We start from the raw sequence: 18,127 nt of genomic DNA on the forward strand, positions 1-18,127 counted from the left end.
AATGTGTGTGACTTAGGTCTCAGTGTTTCATCGATTTTACTACTACTACTACTATTATGATTTTGTTTCCAATGATTATAAAAACAAGCAAACAAACTGAGATAAAATGATTATTATGCTGCATTTGTTTCACAATGATCCTCTCGTTTTGCCTTGTGTTATGAAATTAGCCCACCCCTTTCCTTTACAGTGGTTCACTTTCACTCTTTCCAAAAAGCTCAAACTCTCTATCCGCAAGGCTGGGGCATGTTGCATTCAGATCACTACAATCAAGTGTGTCGACAATTTGTTTGTTCAAAAGTGTATTTATTTTTCTGTGGTCTGTTTTTTCAGTCTTTAGTAGGATCACATAGGCTTGGGCTGAGAGTCAAAGACAGGTTGGAGAGGTCCAAAAGTGTTGGCAAACATTTTTGTAGGTGAGCCCTTTGACTGTTCAACTGCTACAACACACCATGCACTTGTTTCTATAACTTAAATGACAAGCACACATCAACTCTGATTGACCTTGTAAACTTTGGATGGATGTTCTCTACAGTGGGTGGTGCTACAGCTACATTTAAATAGCTATAACTCAGTGGTTCCAGAGAGGATTTAGACATCCTCCAGAAATTGTGGCCACATCAGACAATTTAATGCAGATCCCGATTCAGATGCTGTTTCAAAATTTCTTCACTGTGTTTCTTTCATCAAAAAATGGAAGATTATGTAACCTTGACAGACCAATGGTACTTTTTTCTTGCTATTTCATAAATGCAAATAAAAAATAATATGCTGATGGGCTGCAGCCTTGTACCTGTTTCTCATATGGCTCACCATGGCAGAAACTATGTTTTATCTTCTCTGCATTTTCAAACATCCAGACAACAATACCCTTGATTGTTCAGTTTTTTACTACCATACTGTATATCTAATTAAGGGTTGGTTTTGTTAAGGCTTTTGTTCCATTGTAGGTCTATGCAGAAAGCTTCAGAGCAGCCAACAAAAGCTGCCCTACATACAGAATGAATGGGAAGACCATAAATCATGTTGAAAATCACTGGTATGCTGCATGAGAAGTGGGATTCCCCCAAGCGTAAATATCCGTGTCGCTGAGAAAACGGGGACGGATGTCTCTCATGGTGTTGTGAAAATGTCTCTGAGACTCCTGCACACTGTCAGCATCACATGATGACTTCTGCAGTATGGTTAAAATGTATTAGAAATACATGAAAATAGTTGCACCAGCAAACTTGTGACAAATCAAGATGTGCACTTTTGCTCATGGAAATTATGATCACAATTAATGACAAAATGACAGATCAAATGAATCAATGGCTTAAATTCAATTTGTTGGTGGACTACAAAGATGGGAATCGTTTGCTTGTGACAGATATATGATTAGGAAACTGTTTGCCTCACATACCACAGATCCACTGACCCGTTAAATGAGGGCAGCGGGATGTGGGGGCTTGAGGAGGGGATGTGGATGTGGGGATGCAGTAGGTAATTATGCTTAAGAACTCACAGCACAGTACAAAGAGTTTCAAACTAATGCAAAATAGATGGAAGAAGGGGTGGGGTCCTAATAGGATGCAATACCCAGGACAGATAAGAGCTTTTCTGTCAGAAGATATTCCTCTCTGTCTTCATCTGATGAAAATCTGCATCAGCAAGTCAGATAGAAACTTTTAATGCAATTAGTGAAAAATGCCGGAGGAGGAAGAACGAGCAAAATTAGCCAAAGTCATCAGACAGTGGAACGACAACAGACTGGACTTGTTTGAAATAAGCCAACCTGATGAGGTGAGTCGCCTGCAGACATCACACAGGGTTCACAAACCATAGAAGTTCTTGGTTGGGTTAACCTTTATTCTATATACAACTTTAGATGTACTTGCATTTATATAACTGTATCACCCACCCACCCAAGTATATTTAACTACTGTTGTACAATTCTTTAGTATGAAGTAGGCTTGAGGTAAAGGTATGCTACTTGAGTATTTCCATTTTGTGACAGTTTATACTTTTACTGATTAATTTGGCTGGTCGATAAGTTAATTAATATTCCCATGTCTTATTCAATTACTCATGTTTTATCCAATGCCTTATATATTTTATATTTCAACACTTAAGGGCTGATTAGATTCACATACTTTACTATCTATTATAGCATAAAGATAATTTAGCTTCAGGACTAAATTACAATGTTGCTATGTCACTTTGCACACCTTTTTGTTTGGGATATTGAACTTCCTTAAGTAAATTAAAAAACTAGCAATTGGTTAAAGACAGAAAACATTAAATTAGCTACAGTGCATATTGTGAGCCCATTGTGTGCTGGTTGTGTTGAGTAACCTGTCTAACTAAGCCAAACTGAAATTACATTTAGTCATCCACTTTTGCTGTCAAAAATGTCAAAATATTTTTTAAAATGTACTGCAAAGTTTTTTTATTATCAAAAGTAAAAAAAAGGTAAGTGGGAAAACATCAAAAATGCAGTATTGCCGGAGGGGGCGTGGCAGTGTGCGCATCTGATTGACAGCTGCTGGCAGGTGGCTAGAATGCTGCTGTTATACTGTGTAGAATGAGAGTCAGTGTAAACAAATTTGTGCTGCAGCCTGAATGCTATGGGCATTTGATCTCATTTGATGCTTTTCTTTGTTGTTTATCGCGGTAAACCTAATTTATGTTTTGAACTGTTGATGGACACAAACAAGTAATCTGAATGCTACCTTGGGCTGGCCCGTGAAATGAAACATACTTTAAGTTTTGGTTTATTCTGTTCTGCCACATTTCCTCTTTTGCCTCTGTTTCCTCTGTGTTTCAATACACAGCAAAACACTGGGTTCACCCCCTAATGAATGCATGCACTTTTCTAAGTTGAAGAATCAATTACATTGCGTATGTTTGCTGTTAAGTTTGCTAGACTGCACTCCTGTTTAAATTCTGATGTAAAGCTCAATGAATGGTTGATTGTTTGGCTTTATACAAGAAGGGCAAGTGCAGTCAGAGAAAAGACTACAAGCTATGAAATGCGCAAGAATTAATAGATTAGAATTGAAGTATACTACACAATATGGTTTCTTCACTTAAAGACTAAAAAACTTCTCCGTTTTCTGGCAGAACTTGGAGTTTCATGGTGTGATGCGCTTCTACTTTGAGGATCATGTTGGAGGAAATGTGGCCACAAAGTGCCTGCGTGTTGGTAGCGCCTCTTCAACTCATGAAGTTATCGGAACTCTTTCAGAGAAATTCAGGCCTGATATGAAAATGCTGACCACTAGTTATTCCTTGTATGAGATCCACGCCAACAAAGGTAATCACTGGACTCCAAGTGACTCCAAGTGAAGGAAATTCTGATTAAATTGCTGCTTCTTTTCCTCTTGGGACACAGAATTAATAAATTAATGAATAAATTCTCATACTGTATTGTTGACAAGGAAATTACATTATTGTACTTTTTTCTCTCAAATATGTCCAGTCATTTGAAGATTTGGGAGTTTTGAACTACACCAAACAATGAATAAATTAGTCAACAAAGTATCATTTATCACTCATTGAACTGTTCAGTGATTTTAGGTGCAGTTGGTGATATTGTAGTAGTTCAGCTGATTTAAAAATATGCTCTAAATATTTTTCTGTGCTTTGTATGTGGAATAAGAAAGGAAACTGGATCTGGATGAGAGGCCTTTGGTTGTACAATTAAACTGGACCACAGACAACAGAGACGGACGTTTTGTGCTCAAGAAAGACAAGGAGAGTGTGGAGGTAACACTCTTAATTGATTAATCGAGTCCCCAGTTTCACTTTCTCTTCACTCACACATAATCTTGTGTCTATGTTCTTTTTATGTGTGTTGAACAATAAAGGAAAACTGTCACGAGAAGGAAAGAGGAGGCATGATCCAAACCTTTAAGAGAACATTGTCAAGAAAAGAAAAGAAGAAAGAGAAGAACAAAACTAAAGCAACTGGCAAGGTTTCAGAGGAAGGCAATGGGTAAAATGTTTCATCGTTCACTATGAATTTTTGTTTTCCAGACTACTGGCTTCAGGCCTACCTAACCATCAGAATAACATCCGCCCCTTTAAACAAATATCCAGGTCAACTGAAAAGCCACTGAGCAACAACAGCATGTCTCACCATGAGACAAAAAAGCAATGCACAGAAAGCAAAAAGCAACAGAGGCAGGCTGCCCAAGGTCAGTAACCTGCCAACTGTAGAAAAATAGACAGTAGAAGTAGAGTCTAATCAATAAATTCATATTACATAATACAAAATCTTTCTTCTCTTTGCTAAAATACAGAAGAAAAGCACACAGGAAGTCTGTATCCTGATTCTACTGACCAACCTGGATTACCAATTGGAATTAAATTCTGTGATAACTGTAAGTATGACACAAGCAGTGTTAATTTCTAGTTTGATACCTGTCAGCTGTGGGATCACTCTCCTCACTCTCATAATGTCCTCCTGCCCCCTGCTGGTGTCTTTTACATTTCAGCTAAGGAAGCCTTCCTGTCTGCAGTCATAAATTACACCAACAGCTCCACAGTTCATTTCAAGCTCTCACCTGCATACATCCTCTATGCTGTGGGGCGCTTTGCTCTGCAATGCCACTACAAGCGAGGCTCTCCACCTTCTGGGCAGTCACACAATGTAACCTCGATTGCGAACAAAATGGTGGCCATGACAGGGAAGGTCATCCAGGCAAGTACAGAAAACCTCTAGTTTTTGTTACATTTGCACACAAATATCAGTTTATAAGATAACTGAGAAACTGAAGACACACCAGATGTTCTGTGAGTTCACATGACACTGCTGCTATATTTGCCTTACAGAGGCAGCAGGCCATCGCGGGCGCTCTCGCCTTCTGGATGGCCAACTCCTCTGAGCTTCTGAACTTTCTCAAGCATGACAAAGACCTCAGCCCACTCACACAGCAAAGTCAGCTCGATCTGTCCCACCTGGTGCACAAAGCTTACAGGTACGGACGACAAATGTGACCGAAGAGATTCAGTGATTTTGAATCCAAACTGAAACTGCAGCACACTCAGCACAGCCTTCCGCCACCCATCAAATGTGTCACTGTGTCGTTAAAAGCACAGCTAAAAATCACAGCTGACCCTGCTCACCTAGCTTTCTACCTATCCAAGCCCTTGCCCTCTTAGAGCCTGCTACAAGTCTCTTGCCACAAAAAAACAAAATGATTTAAAAATAGGTTTCCCACTGGCATAGGAATCCTGAACTTCCAAACCCAAACAGCACACACAAGAACTTCCTAACTGTTTCTGCAACATGCAATTTCTTCTTTGTCTGTAAATACTTTCTATAGACAATGAATTATCGACCAATATTTCATTTACTGCAGATAGATCAGTATTCGGATATATGGCAGAAGGCATGCAATAACAGAACAGAACTTGCAGTACAAACAAGTTTTGGGGATATTCAATCCATATCAAAAAGGTTTATATTATGTGTTTCTGTAAAAAATAAAATGTAGCATATTAGCTAAAAGCATCCAGACAGAAAATACTTGTGCTGATGCATGTGACACATAATGTACAGTGCAAAGTTTTTGTTCATACATGTATGTTTTAATTCCCCATAGTTGCCTACTACAGTGTCTACAGAATGAGTTAAGGAAGCACTTGCCAACTTTCTTGATTGATCCTGAGCAACATGGCCCATTGCCAGCTGGTATAGGTAAATGTTTGTTTGTTTATAAATACTACAGCAATAATTATGTTACTCACTAAACCACACAGGACAATACTTTTGGAAGAGCTGTAATGTTGCACAACATTTTGCCTACTGTTCAAATGCTAGAAACGTTTGTCTTGCCTGTTGCAGAGATGGTGCTGAACACCTTGATGAACGCCATGTTTCTTTTACGCCGCTGTCGGGTCAACCCCGCCCTCACCATCCAGCTCTTCTCCCAACTCTTCCATTTCATCAGTGCCTGGCTTTTCAACCAGCTGATGTGCCCAGAGGCCAACACTCCAGGTTTGCGCTCCCACTACTGGGGAGCTGCTCTCCGCCAGAGGCTCATGGCCATCGAAGCCTGGGCGGAGAGACAGGGCCTGGAGCTGGCTGCTGACTGCCACCTCGGACACATTATCCAGGTTGGTCCATCCTTGCACTACATGTCTGAATATTGGTAAAAAAAATAAGCTTTACACTGGGCTTTTAGAAATATGGGACCAGTGTAAGATTCTACCTCAAACCTTTTATAGATTTATTACATGAACTTCTTAGTAATCAAATACATTTCTGAACTTGTTTATACTTTGCAGTTTTTACCTCAGGTCTTAATTATGTGTCAGAGCACATATTTCATTCAGTGCAAGCTGTTAAAATAGCATTGCCTCGCTGTTTCTAGGCAACCATGCTCCTGACCATGAATAAGTACTCAATGAAAGATGCGAAGGACATCCAGAATACCTGTTTCAAGTTGAACTCACTGCAGCTGCAGGCGTTGCTAGCTGGCTACCTCTATGCAAGCAATGAGCCTCACATCCCCCCTGTGAGTACTTCTTGTGTATTCTTCAACTCCTCTCACTATGATGCCATTTTCTGGGACATATCCATTTTTTATATCAAGAAGATGAGAAGACGACAACAGAGTATTGCAACTAATAAGAGCTTAGATCAGAGCTTTTTTTAAGTGAGTATGTACTGTACAGACTCGATATTTAGGGTATTTAGCATTCTGCGGTTGTATATAGCAGCAGCCTCAACAACAAAACAGGACCTCAGCAGTGTAGATTTCATTATATGAATAATTAACAATGATGAATATGATAATGAATAATACATGCAGAATATAGTAAAGAGAGTGTGAATTAGACAACAGATCTTATTTAACAAAAGCCATGTCAAATTCCCCATTAAGCCAATATAACAGAGGCATAATTTAGTGAATGGGCTGTGTTCAAGACAACACCCATTTACAATACTGCCTCTTGCATATCCTGGGCTTGTCATCTGAAACAACTACATCAGTCTAGTAGGAAATATGCCACAAAACCCAATTCAGCCCCTCCCAGTGACACTCAAACATCAGAATTCATATTTGACTACTTTGAATATGAAACCAAATGCTAAATCAACCCCAGTCTGTGCCTCTGATGTGGCTACATTCCAACCTATAATGATGCTCTGATTTCCATTATTTTCATTCTTCTTATATTTTCATGCACAATAATGCATTAGTGTTTTTCTTGACTTGCACAAATCAAGCAAGGAGGTGGCTATTTCATTTCCAGCTACCATCTTTGTTTGGGTTAGGTCAAGTTAAAAAAAACATCCAAATAAATAAAAATAAATACAATTAAACATAAAAACTATTTTCGTACTATTTCATGTTATCATGCTATTTGGAAGAGTCTGAGAATTTGAGAAATATAGTAATAGATGGTAACATTAGTTCTGTGACTTGCATGTAGCCTTAATGCTAAGGATAATCCCAATATGTAAAAGCTACACCTTTGGCTAGTGTCAAACAACAACCAAAACAAAAACAAAAACAAATCTCAGCCTCTAAATTAAATTCATTAACATGTGACAACAATGCAAATACTGCATGTGACTAGTTATGATAGTTACCGCATAAAAGCGCACAGCAACCAGCAAAGTTCAACTGAAATTAATTGATCAACCATAAGAGAGCAGGGTAGTGTTAGCTAGCAGCCATTGGCAACCTCATAACATTAGCTTAGCCAAGCATACAAACACAGAGAAAACATAGCAAAAACATACACTCACATTAAAAATGTTAGTAGGAAATACTTAGCTTGCTGAAGTAAACGGAGAGCAGACAGCAGGACGGGACACTCAGGACTCCCAAATCCACGCAAACATTTGCTGCAGTTGATATAGCTAATCAACGGCTAACGAAAAGAGTCGCGAGCAGCGGTGGGCGGGGCATTGCCAATTGAAATATCCCGCCTTCCCTGAAAAGGCTGCGTTCAATACTCTTTGAACCGCGGAGGGATATCAATCCAACAGCCTCTATGGGTTTTTTTTTTTTTACAATACAGTAAAACTGAAGTGCAGCTGATATGACTTCAACCACCTCCAGCACATTAATTTAGCAATCGGCTGTTAATCTAAACTTGTGGGACAACTGCTTCCACTGCTGTTACCATGATGACTACTACTACTACTACTACTACTGCTACAACTGCTGTTGGCTACTGCCGGTGGTGGACTCCAAATACCCAATCATGATACTATCACCTGTTACCAATGACTTCTTCTCCAATACCTCTACTTACAACTACTAATAATGGCAGTACTGCTGCCACTGGTGGTGAAAGAAGGTATTTAGATCTTTTACTGAAGTCATTACAATGTATGTCCTGCAAGTAAAATGTGCAAGAATCATCAACAAAGTAACTGTAAAGTATTAAAGCAAAAGTACTCATCATACAGCAGAATGTCCCTTGTCAGTATTATTACTATTATGCTACATTATTGCATAATTGCAGATGCATTTCCATGTAAACAGGACATTACTAATGTTCAGTGGTGAAGCTTTTAACTTCATTACATACTGTGGGGCATAGTTTCACTGATAACAATGCATCAGAAAAGTAGTTTCCTCTGAAATGTAGTGAAGTAGGAGGACATTAAATAAAAACACTCAAGTACAGTAAGATTCAGAATCAGTACTTCATTGCCATATCATATATCATATGATATATATATTATATATATCATATATAATTGATTGGAATTTAGTGGGTTTACTTAAAAACCAAAGAGGCAAACATGGTAAAACTGCTCATTCACAAAGCTCATGATATATTAAGTATACTTTCATGTTGTACTCTTCTCCCTCTCCAGGGAGGTCAGCAGTCAGGGTCACCTGCAGGAAGGTCTTCAGTATTTTGCTGAGGGTCACAGCAGGCAGATTGGATGTCCCTTCCCTGAAGCCTTGTCACAGAATGACAAATGCCAATCTATATACTAGAACGACCTTTTCCTGAAATGTTTCCACCGTCTGATCCTCTTGTCATCCTCGCTGCAGGATTTGATCGATGTTGTAGTGACGGCTGCGGAGGCCTGTGCAGATAACCTGATTCGGAGCGAAGGACGGGACATCCAGCTGGAGGAGAGCCTCGACCTCCACCTGCCCTTCCTGCTGCCGGAGGGAGGATACTCCTGTGACTCTGTGAGAGGAATCCCTCCAGGGTTTAGGGAATTTTTAGAGCCAATTTGCAGAAAAGGTATAGGATATTTGCAAAAAGTTGAAATGCGAATTTAAAATACCAGGAATGTGACAAACACACCTAAATGTTTTGTTTCGCTTGATATTTATGTTGAATGACATCCTTCTCTTCCAGGTCTCTGCTCTTTAACATCCCAGCTGAACTCTAAAGGTGACTGGACCGTGCACTTCAGTAAACCGACTTCTTCTGCCGAGAGCACAGACTTGGTAAGCAAAAACACAAACTGTGTTCAGCTGTTCTGGATGTGCTGAAATATAATTTAATTCCAACATCATTTTCTTCAATAGGCAGCACACAGAGAGCCAGAGACTGTAACTATCACACTGAACAAACCCCTGAACAGTGGGATGGGGGTCAGCATTGTGGCTGCCAAGGTGCCTCAACTCTGCCACATTGTTTTTTCCTAATTCTGATGTGTTCACTAACTGGAACTATTCAAACATGAAAATCATCTGCTTAATGTCTCAACTAATTAACATCCTGCCTCTTACTATGCCACAGGCAGCAGGGCGAGGTAACCTTGGGATTTATATCAAATCTATTGTCAAGGGAGGACCAGCTGAAATGGTGAGACCTAACACGTTTTTGATTCTTCAGATGTGACACGTAAAGAATCATTTGAACGGAATTGTGCAAAAAAAATGCTGAAAGAATGGACAAAATCTCTAGTGTCTCTACTTTGTGCAGAACGGCAGGTTAACAGCTGGGGATCAGCTGCTGAGTGTGGATGGTCAAAGCCTGGTTGGCCTCAGCCAAGAAAGGTAGCTACATAACAGCCGGTTACACAACTGGCTGGGAAAAGGTCATGTGTTTAGTCATGCTAGCAGCGTGGCTCTAGGAACGGCTTTAACAGTCTGTTGGTCAGTTGTTCCTCTACTTCGGTCCAGACTGAAATATCTCAACACCTACTGAATGAATTACCATTATTATTTTTTTTTTTTAGTTTGCAAATGTTAGCATGCCAACATGCTAAACTAAGATGATGTGCATGGTAAATACTATAACTGCTAAAAGCTTTGTCGCATGTTAGCTCTGAAGTTAGCACTTAGCTCAAAACACTGCAGTTCCTAAATACATCGTCAAAGAGTGATCGGACTCGTCTTGGTTTTGCTCTTGTTTTTATTAAGTTCCAGATAAAGTCATGAAATAAAGGCAGTTTGGCTGGACGTACACGTCCAGCAAAGAGCATTACGTGTAAAGAGCATTACTCTCAGATCAAGACCCAGATAATCTAATTAAAAGTATTAAACAAAGGCCATACAGTCTTTACACTGTTGTGTTTGCTTAAAAGTTTGATAAGGAAATCAAATGAAAAAATGAAAAATAAATTGACCTTATTAATCTTCTATCGATTTAGGGCAGCAGCTATCATGATGCAAACCGGCCCTGTTGTGACCTTGCAGGTTGCAAAGTTTGGAGCGAGCTACCATGGCCTGGGGGCTCTGCTGAGCGAGCCGACCTTAGAGCGGATTAAAGGTAAATAAATACACAAGTTAAACCATGTTGTTTTTTCCCGTCCTGCTCTTCAGGGCCTCATTGCCTCTTCTTGCTTCACAAGGCGATGAAAGTTGTGCTGATACAGACGGTAAAGCGCTCACGCTGTACGGTGTCGTGGATCCGGGCCCCTCGGAACATTTCCATGGAAGCAGCAAAAGGAAGAAAGAGCAGTTAATGCAGAGAAACAGGCAACTTTATCGCTCCAACCCCAACATGACCAGTGGGTGCACTTCACTTACCGCTGCTGGGCACTTACAGTAATGCCTTAATGTGAAATATGTTTAGTGCTTTAGGGCCTGTCCTAAGAATAACTCCATGTATTTTCTCTGTATTTCAGCAGATTTTGGGCCCGAGGATGGAGCTGAACCTGCTGACCCTGTTCTGAGAGGGAACAACATGACCGCTGTCTCTAGTATCAACCTCTGTGCTGATGTGAGATTTTTATAGATTCCTTCGTCTAATTCCTTGTAACATCTGTAAAATGTCCAGCTACTGTGAAGAACAGTGTCAGACAAATACAAAAAAGGGAAGGAAATGCTGCATCGTTATAAGAATAAACAGTTTTTAACTGAATTTATGTCACAAAATTACCTTTTTTGTTTACTTTTCGTGTCTTTATTCAGACATTTCACAGGGAATACTTGACTCTTCCTACCCCTAAATCCCAAGACAAGAACCTGTGTGAATTCAGTCGACCACAGCAAACATTCAAGGTGTCTTTGAGGCCTTTAGACGGACAGAGTTCCAGTAAGAAGACCTTAATGGTAAGTCTTTACAACATGCTACAGAGTCTTAATGTCCCTCTGGCACCAAAAGCCCCTCAGATTTATCTCGTGACCTTTTGGAGGGGCCTGAACCCTCGGCTTGGAACCACCAGATCAAACTACTAAACTGTAGTAATATTACTTTTACTTTTGATACTTTAAGTACATGTTGCTGATAATATTTAGTTTTAGTAAGATTTGAAGTACCAGACTTTTACGTTTGCATTGTTGTGCTGGTATTTTATTTGTGTAGATGTGTGTACTTCATCCTGTTCTGACTGTACATAAAAAGATGAATACAAGTGGGCAAAAGCCACAAAAACCTGTATTTTCCCTTCTAGCGCCAAGCTCTGTCACAGGAGAACTTGTGCATGGACAGTGGAGGCCCCCTGCTGGACAAACGGCAGAATTTTTGGGAGCAGAGGGACCAGCATGCAAAGCAAACCATGAGCCACTATTCATCCTTCCCGATTCGCTCAAGTGTTTCTACTCATGACATCCTCTCAGAAAACTGTCCTCTTACAAAGCGACAGCAGAGCAGCCATACAAGTGGCGCCGGCATGTGGAGAACTCCTTTTTCACAACACCCAGCACCTACACCTTCGATCCAGCCAATACGCATCGACATCCCTGTAACCAGAGCGGTGAACACACACACAAATCCTCCACTCACCACCTTCCACAGTTCATCTTTGCTTGTAGTGAAGAAAAGTAAAGTAAATGGAACTAAAGAGAGTCCTCAGAACCAAGCTAATCATATTTACGCATGCCCCCTTCCTGCAACCAAGAAGCTGCCTCAGCCCCCACTTCCATCACAGCAGCAAAGATCCACCACACACAGGGACCAGGCAACAAAATCCCAAGTAAGCACCACCCCAACAAAACATGTCTCCTTCCAAGAACCTCCAACTCAACAAAGGCAGGGCTCAGTTCCCTCAAAGCAAAAAGACCCTCAGGAGCTGGGTGATCCGTGGAGGAGGGAGGCCCAGGAGAAGCTGGAGAAACAGCAGAGGCTTCATGTAGTGGAGCTCCTGGAGCAGGAGGTGCAGGAGCTCCAGGCCAAAGCGAAGCGCACGGTGGAGGAGAGCGACCGGCTGCGCAAGCTCAGCCTGGAGTGGCAGTTTCAGAGGAGGCTGCAGGAGATTCAGCAGAGAGGAGAGGATGACGATGAGGAGGAAGATGAAGATCTGGACATGATGCTGACGATACAGCAGCTGGAGACAAGAACACAGGTGACGCATGACACAGGCCATGGGTAAAGGGAAGATCCACCTTAAAATACTTCAGAAAAAGAATGTAAGGAAATCTGATGTTGTTTGTCTAAAGGCATTCTGGGAAATGTAGTGAATCAGTAACTTGAGTAAATAAGGCAGGTTGAGGGAAAGTGGGTACAACACTTTCTGCCAAATACTGTATATAAGCACTATTAATTATGACTATAGGTCATTAAGACTTCCTGCAACACAGGATAAAACATGTTTATGTCTTGTTTCAGATCAAATGGGTTATACAAAAAAGCTGCCTATAAACTACTTCATGATTGTAGTATTTTATGACTAAATATAGTTGTGTCAGGTTGCTCTTAAACACTTCATAAGGCCAGCTGCATGACAGTACTGACCATGCCTCAGTTAGCTGCATGTGTAAGTCATCATGATTTCTAAAAATGTTAGAAGTCTCAACTTCGATTTACAAAGGAATATTTCTGTCATCCACAGATGTTTGGATAATGAAACTGGTATTTAAAATGCTAAATTACCTCTAATAATTGATTTTTTCCAAACTTTAGAAGAGAAGCTCTGCTGGGAACATCAAGACTGAACTGAAGGAGCCAGACAAGCAGGCTGGAACTCATCTCTCCCAGAAGGAAGACGAAGCAAAGACAGGTAACTGCAAGTATTAGAAGTTCATTATCAGTTTCATTTATTCAAGAGGATCTACTCATCAGACATCTTATTTTATTGCACATTACAACAGTTTCATGTTTTTGGCAGATCAGAGATCGAGTGGAAGGAGTCAAGACAACGGAGCTTTGAAAACGTGAGTTTAACCTTCTGGCTGTTGAACAAAAGGGAATCAAGATTAACAAGCAGCTGTTTATGTAGCATTCTCACTCATGATGGCTGAATGACGCCGAAATGTCAGAACTATACTACCACAAGCTTCTTCATTTAGTGTCACTGTACTTCTTAAAACAGTGAGACATCAATCCAATTCTTCCTAAACTAGTTTAAAAGTGTTTAAAATAAATACTCTATACGTCTATTTTAACTACTACTTACTTTGTAAGTATTTCCACATCAATACAATTTGAACATTATCGTTAAAATCATCGTATATTTACAGAAACCAGGAGGAGAAAATCAAGAGAGCGTCGGCGCCTGAAAAGCTCACATTCAAGGAGCGTCAGCGTCTCTTTTCCCTGGCGTCCAGTGCATGAACAAAGGTTAAAGCCTTGTAATCAGAAACCTCAGAGGAGGAAAACGTCTGTAATCTATATAAAGAAAAGAAATGATGTGCTAGCAAAATGACCGTACACAGTACCATGTAAGAAGCCAGTGCATCTATGTATTTACTGTAGAAATGTCCACCTTAGTCAAGTGTTCCACAGGAATACTGTAGTTTATGTCAGTATTGGGTTCAGGATTGTTGTCCTGGACATCCATTCATCACCCATTTAAACATTCATTCTTGTGTTTCCCATTCCAAGATAATAAAGTATTTCGCAACACAATTAAGGCACCTCTTCCAGTTATTTTATGATTATAACCTAAGACGTTTGCTGTGTCCAGTGTTACGTTGTGCTACTTTGTGCGCTGATAAAACTGCACTACAGCTTTCTCTTGTTCGTGAGTTTCGATCGAGCCCCGGCGTAGTCTGCGGATCTCGTTGATGGCGTCGATCCCGGACATCTTCCCCGTCTTCACCAGGTAGCAGGCCAGCATGGTCCCTGTTCTCCCATGACCGTGCATGCAGTGAACTCCCACACCCTGAGGAGGCACAACACAGTATTGACTTTGTTCAGTCGTCTGTATCACAGCACACATCCTGCATGAGTTACCGTTGAGACAGGAGTTTGCATTCTGTTTTTGTAGGTAGGTATGTTGATTTCAGGCCAATCACTTTGATCGCCTGTTGAAGTTGTGTTTTGTTCCAGCTTTCTAATTGTGAAAATGCGAGTCTTTCTCTTGCTTGATGTTTGGGTTTTAGACTGTTAATCAGACAAAGCCAGCTATTAGAAGACATCCCTGTTAGTTTTAGGAATTACAAGTTTTTTTTCTCTACTTCACTACTTTCATTTTCTAGAACAAATGATTCGTTAAATTGATAGTTGAAAATGAAAATTATCATTAGTTCCAACCATTTCTGCAAGTACCACTGAATAAAACCAGGAATACTGACCCTGTTTTGAGTACTGGAGGAAGAATCAGATACTACAAATATCAGACTGAGCTTTATTAAAACCTGCTGAGAGCCTTTTTGAGATCCTAAAAAACTGAATGCTTAGTATGCAGTCCTACACACTGACACACCCTTTTTTCTTCCTCTTTGATTCATGTATTTTGGAGGAGCTGTAAGGTTGTGCAAGGCAGTTTTTCCTTTCCACTGTTCCAACGGTTTCGCCAAAATCAAGTAATCTTGATGCCAGATATATTAGGTTACAGTATTTGTGGCTTGTGAGCCAGCGTACAATACCAGACTCAACCCCTGGAGGGACTTGAAAGTACTTTATAAGCATAACCATTCATCAAGCACAGTCTAGCAAGTATCTGAGTTCTTACCTCCCCCTTGGAGTTGGCCTCTTCCACGATAGAGAGGAATCTGTCAATCTGACTCGGTGAAGGAGGAGTGAAGTCCGCAATCTTTATGTGGTGCAGATTTAACTCTGGGCACGAGTCATAGTATGGTGGTTTTCGCTCACACAGGCAAACCAAGTGCCTGATACCGTTGTCCAGGAGGAATTGGTATTCAGATGTCATCCTGGGCAGCGCCAGACCAGCCAGCTTGCCTGGCGTGACCCAGGAGAAATTGTGTGGGGAAGTGGAGGCCATGCTTGTCAAACTGAGAAGAGGGGACAAAGACTGAGTCAAATCAAGCCAGTTTATTTACATACACCACGTTATTACTTGATACACTTTACACTAAAATAAAGCAGCGAAATTTGTACTAAAACATTATCTCTCAGGCTAAAAATCACTCGTGTCTGTGTGTGTATGTGTGTGTGTGTGTGTGTGTGTGGGGGGGGGGGGTTAGCCAGTGTATGCAGGTATATGTGTGAGTGTTCTTTGGAAGAATCAGTGTTCATCTTTTTGACAAAGCACACACTCCTGTGTGGAACCTCAGGAAGCAGTCATACACCCTTCTTCATCCACTGACACGCACGCGAACAAACACACATGCACCCACTGCTTACTGCTGCTGAATGACCCCCGACCTCCTAGCTTTGACTCACACCTGAGTCTGGGATCCACTGTTCCTGACTCTCCTCACTGCCAGAGCGACGGCCCCTAACTGCTCCATCATGTTCCTTATGCCCATAAAATGTTTTTGTGCTCATTCTGTGTTCAGTAGACAGTTAAGAAATTGCATAATAATAATTATGCATTCAAACACATCTCCATGTAAGCATGATATAGTATATATATATATATATATATATATATATATATATATATATATATATATATATATATATATAAATAAAACTCCCATCTAGCTAGGTAGTCTCAACACGTATAAATCTGTGTGACTCCACTGAATGAGTGTGAACAGCTCAATTCTCTTAAAACATATTTCCTCCTTTCTTCTCTCCTTGCATCCTGGGTGGGAGGGACTAGGTCGCAAGAAAAAGATGCAAGTGAGGGAAACGTGGATGCAACTCAAGACAATTGGGATGCACCCAATGTTGCTCTGAGGTAACAAAGATTTTTTTTTTTTAAGTTTAAGCATATAAATAAAATGGCGATGTTATTATTGAAATAATAATAATAAAGAGTAAGGCCGGTGCTGAGGTCCAAACGGGTAGTTTGATGCCGGACGGCAGCGAAATGCCACAGAGCGTCAAGTGGGAGACGCTTGAAGCTAACTTGCAAAAGTCCACCTGTTCCTGCCAGCTAGCTCCCCCGAAGTTTTGTAACCCTTATAACGCGATCCATTCTGACGTTGTTTGTTAGCTTAAGTGAAGCCATACATTAACCATCAGTTAATGAACGCAGGCACACAAATGCTCAGTCTCTCTACTACTAACCGCACAATTACTTACGGTTTTCCTTTGAGATGAGCAGACGTCCCGGAAGTTGAGCTGCTTGTGCTATGCGGCTAACCGTCCGGCTAATCGCTACGTACCCTGGCAGCAGAGTTGGGTGAGACGTACCCAGTTCAGCTATTTCAGCATATTCTAATGCCACCTAAGGCAACATTACAAATACTTTATTTAATCAACGCACGCTGTTGTAATGCTGGGTGGAGCCGGAAAGCTGCTCTCAAAAACTAGCTCAGGAAAGCAAAGCGAACTGAAGTCAACGGACTGTCTACTAAACCCCGCCCTCCCTACTAAACATTGCTAGCCTGTCAATCTTTCCGTCCTTGCAATACTTTACGGTGATAACGGTGGTGGATTTGCCTGCTACATTCGCTGAAACACTAGGGGTATATCTCACTTCTCTTAATTGTCGTTTTTCTCGCTCCTCGATCGAACTGGAAGTTCTTCTAGGCCGCCATGTTGCCGGCTGTCTGATCCGAGGAACAAGGAGCGAGGATACATGAGTGCATCCTTCCCGGAAGTCTTTCAACTGAACGGTATGGAGACTCCGCCCCCACAGCTGGCACATTTGAACGAGGTGGCGGATGAAATGTTCAAGTGTAAGTTTCCTGCAATGAATGGCTGTAATTCAGACGTGCCTAACTTAACGTTACGTTCTCCAAACAGCAATAATACAAATTATTGTACATTATAAATGTATTTAAGTTACTTTATAAATCTCTCTAACAGCAGCCTCCGAGCATGTGTGGAACATACTTGTTCATACAGCCGACAGCATTCTGTTATTCATCAAACTTTATGTGTCGGAAACTTTGACGTTATGATTACAAGCCTTCATGTGGCCACGTTATGTTGACAGAACTGTCACTGATTAGAGCCGCAATATGCCCTTTGGGATGGCCGGCAACATGGCAGACCAGAAGTACTTCCAGTTCGAGCGAGGACACATCAATTAGAAATTAGATGCACCCAATGTTTTACTGCAGGGTGTGCCTGACAGGTTTGGTCCGGCCTCCTCCTCACCTGAGCTCACCAGCTCAGTCAGATCAATCAATCAAAACTCATCTGCTGCTACAGTATATAAGCACCGACCTTCACCCCAGTATTTGTTGAATTGTCTGTTCATCCTTGTGGTAACGACTCATTTAACCGCTGACTTTTTGCTTACAGTAGTAGTAGAGTTCAGCATTCGGGTCCGTTTTAAACAAAAACCTGACAAAACCAATCTTAACCAAATATCTGATGCCTTCTGCAGTTAATTATCTTATTATTCACATTGAAAGATATTTTTCAGCCTGCAATGCATGTTTGAAATGGTCACCAGTGTATTATATGTGAGAGATGTCCTTGTTGAGTCTGTATTGAATCATTTTTGTTTTAATGTTTTGGC

At 40.9% G+C, this 18,127-nt stretch overlaps 2 protein-coding genes across 3 annotated transcripts; one reads left to right on the forward strand and one right to left on the reverse strand.

Annotated features, from left to right (window-relative positions):
* The first annotated feature begins 1,686 nt into the window (after window positions 1–1,686).
* LOC121618501 (afadin) lies at window positions 1,687–13,914 on the forward strand. Its single transcript, XM_041954013.1, has 24 exons — window positions 1,687–1,782; window positions 3,103–3,295; window positions 3,641–3,747; window positions 3,849–3,976; window positions 4,081–4,178; window positions 4,284–4,364; window positions 4,479–4,684; window positions 4,816–4,961; window positions 5,589–5,683; window positions 5,831–6,102; window positions 6,360–6,503; window positions 9,012–9,210; window positions 9,328–9,419; window positions 9,501–9,587; window positions 9,715–9,780; window positions 9,901–9,974; window positions 10,571–10,689; window positions 10,796–10,930; window positions 11,048–11,142; window positions 11,334–11,474; window positions 11,816–12,706; window positions 13,264–13,360; window positions 13,469–13,514; window positions 13,821–13,914. The coding sequence occupies exons 1-24, from the start codon at window positions 1,687–1,689 to the stop codon at window positions 13,912–13,914; spliced, it is 3,702 nt and encodes a 1,233-aa protein (XP_041809947.1).
* On the reverse strand, window positions 10,334–17,265 carry dusp23b (dual specificity phosphatase 23b). 2 transcript variants are annotated; one of them, XM_041953255.1, is made up of 4 exons: window positions 17,135–17,265; window positions 15,257–15,536; window positions 13,234–14,464; window positions 10,334–12,688 (listed from the first exon to the last, which is right to left on the reverse strand). In XM_041953255.1, the coding sequence occupies exons 2-3, from the start codon at window positions 15,524–15,526 to the stop codon at window positions 14,279–14,281; spliced, it is 456 nt and encodes a 151-aa protein (XP_041809189.1). In that variant the 5' UTR covers window positions 15,527–15,536; window positions 17,135–17,265; the 3' UTR covers window positions 10,334–12,688; window positions 13,234–14,278. The 2 variants fall into 2 exon arrangements, with proteins under 2 accessions (XP_041809189.1, XP_041809188.1); XM_041953254.1 differs by having other exon boundaries at window positions 16,738–17,213.
* Window positions 17,266–18,127: the final 862 nt, after the last annotated feature.

This window comes from Chelmon rostratus, chromosome 15, assembly GCF_017976325.1.
Source record: "Chelmon rostratus isolate fCheRos1 chromosome 15, fCheRos1.pri, whole genome shotgun sequence".
Lineage (NCBI taxonomy): Eukaryota > Metazoa > Chordata > Actinopteri > Chaetodontiformes > Chaetodontidae > Chelmon > Chelmon rostratus.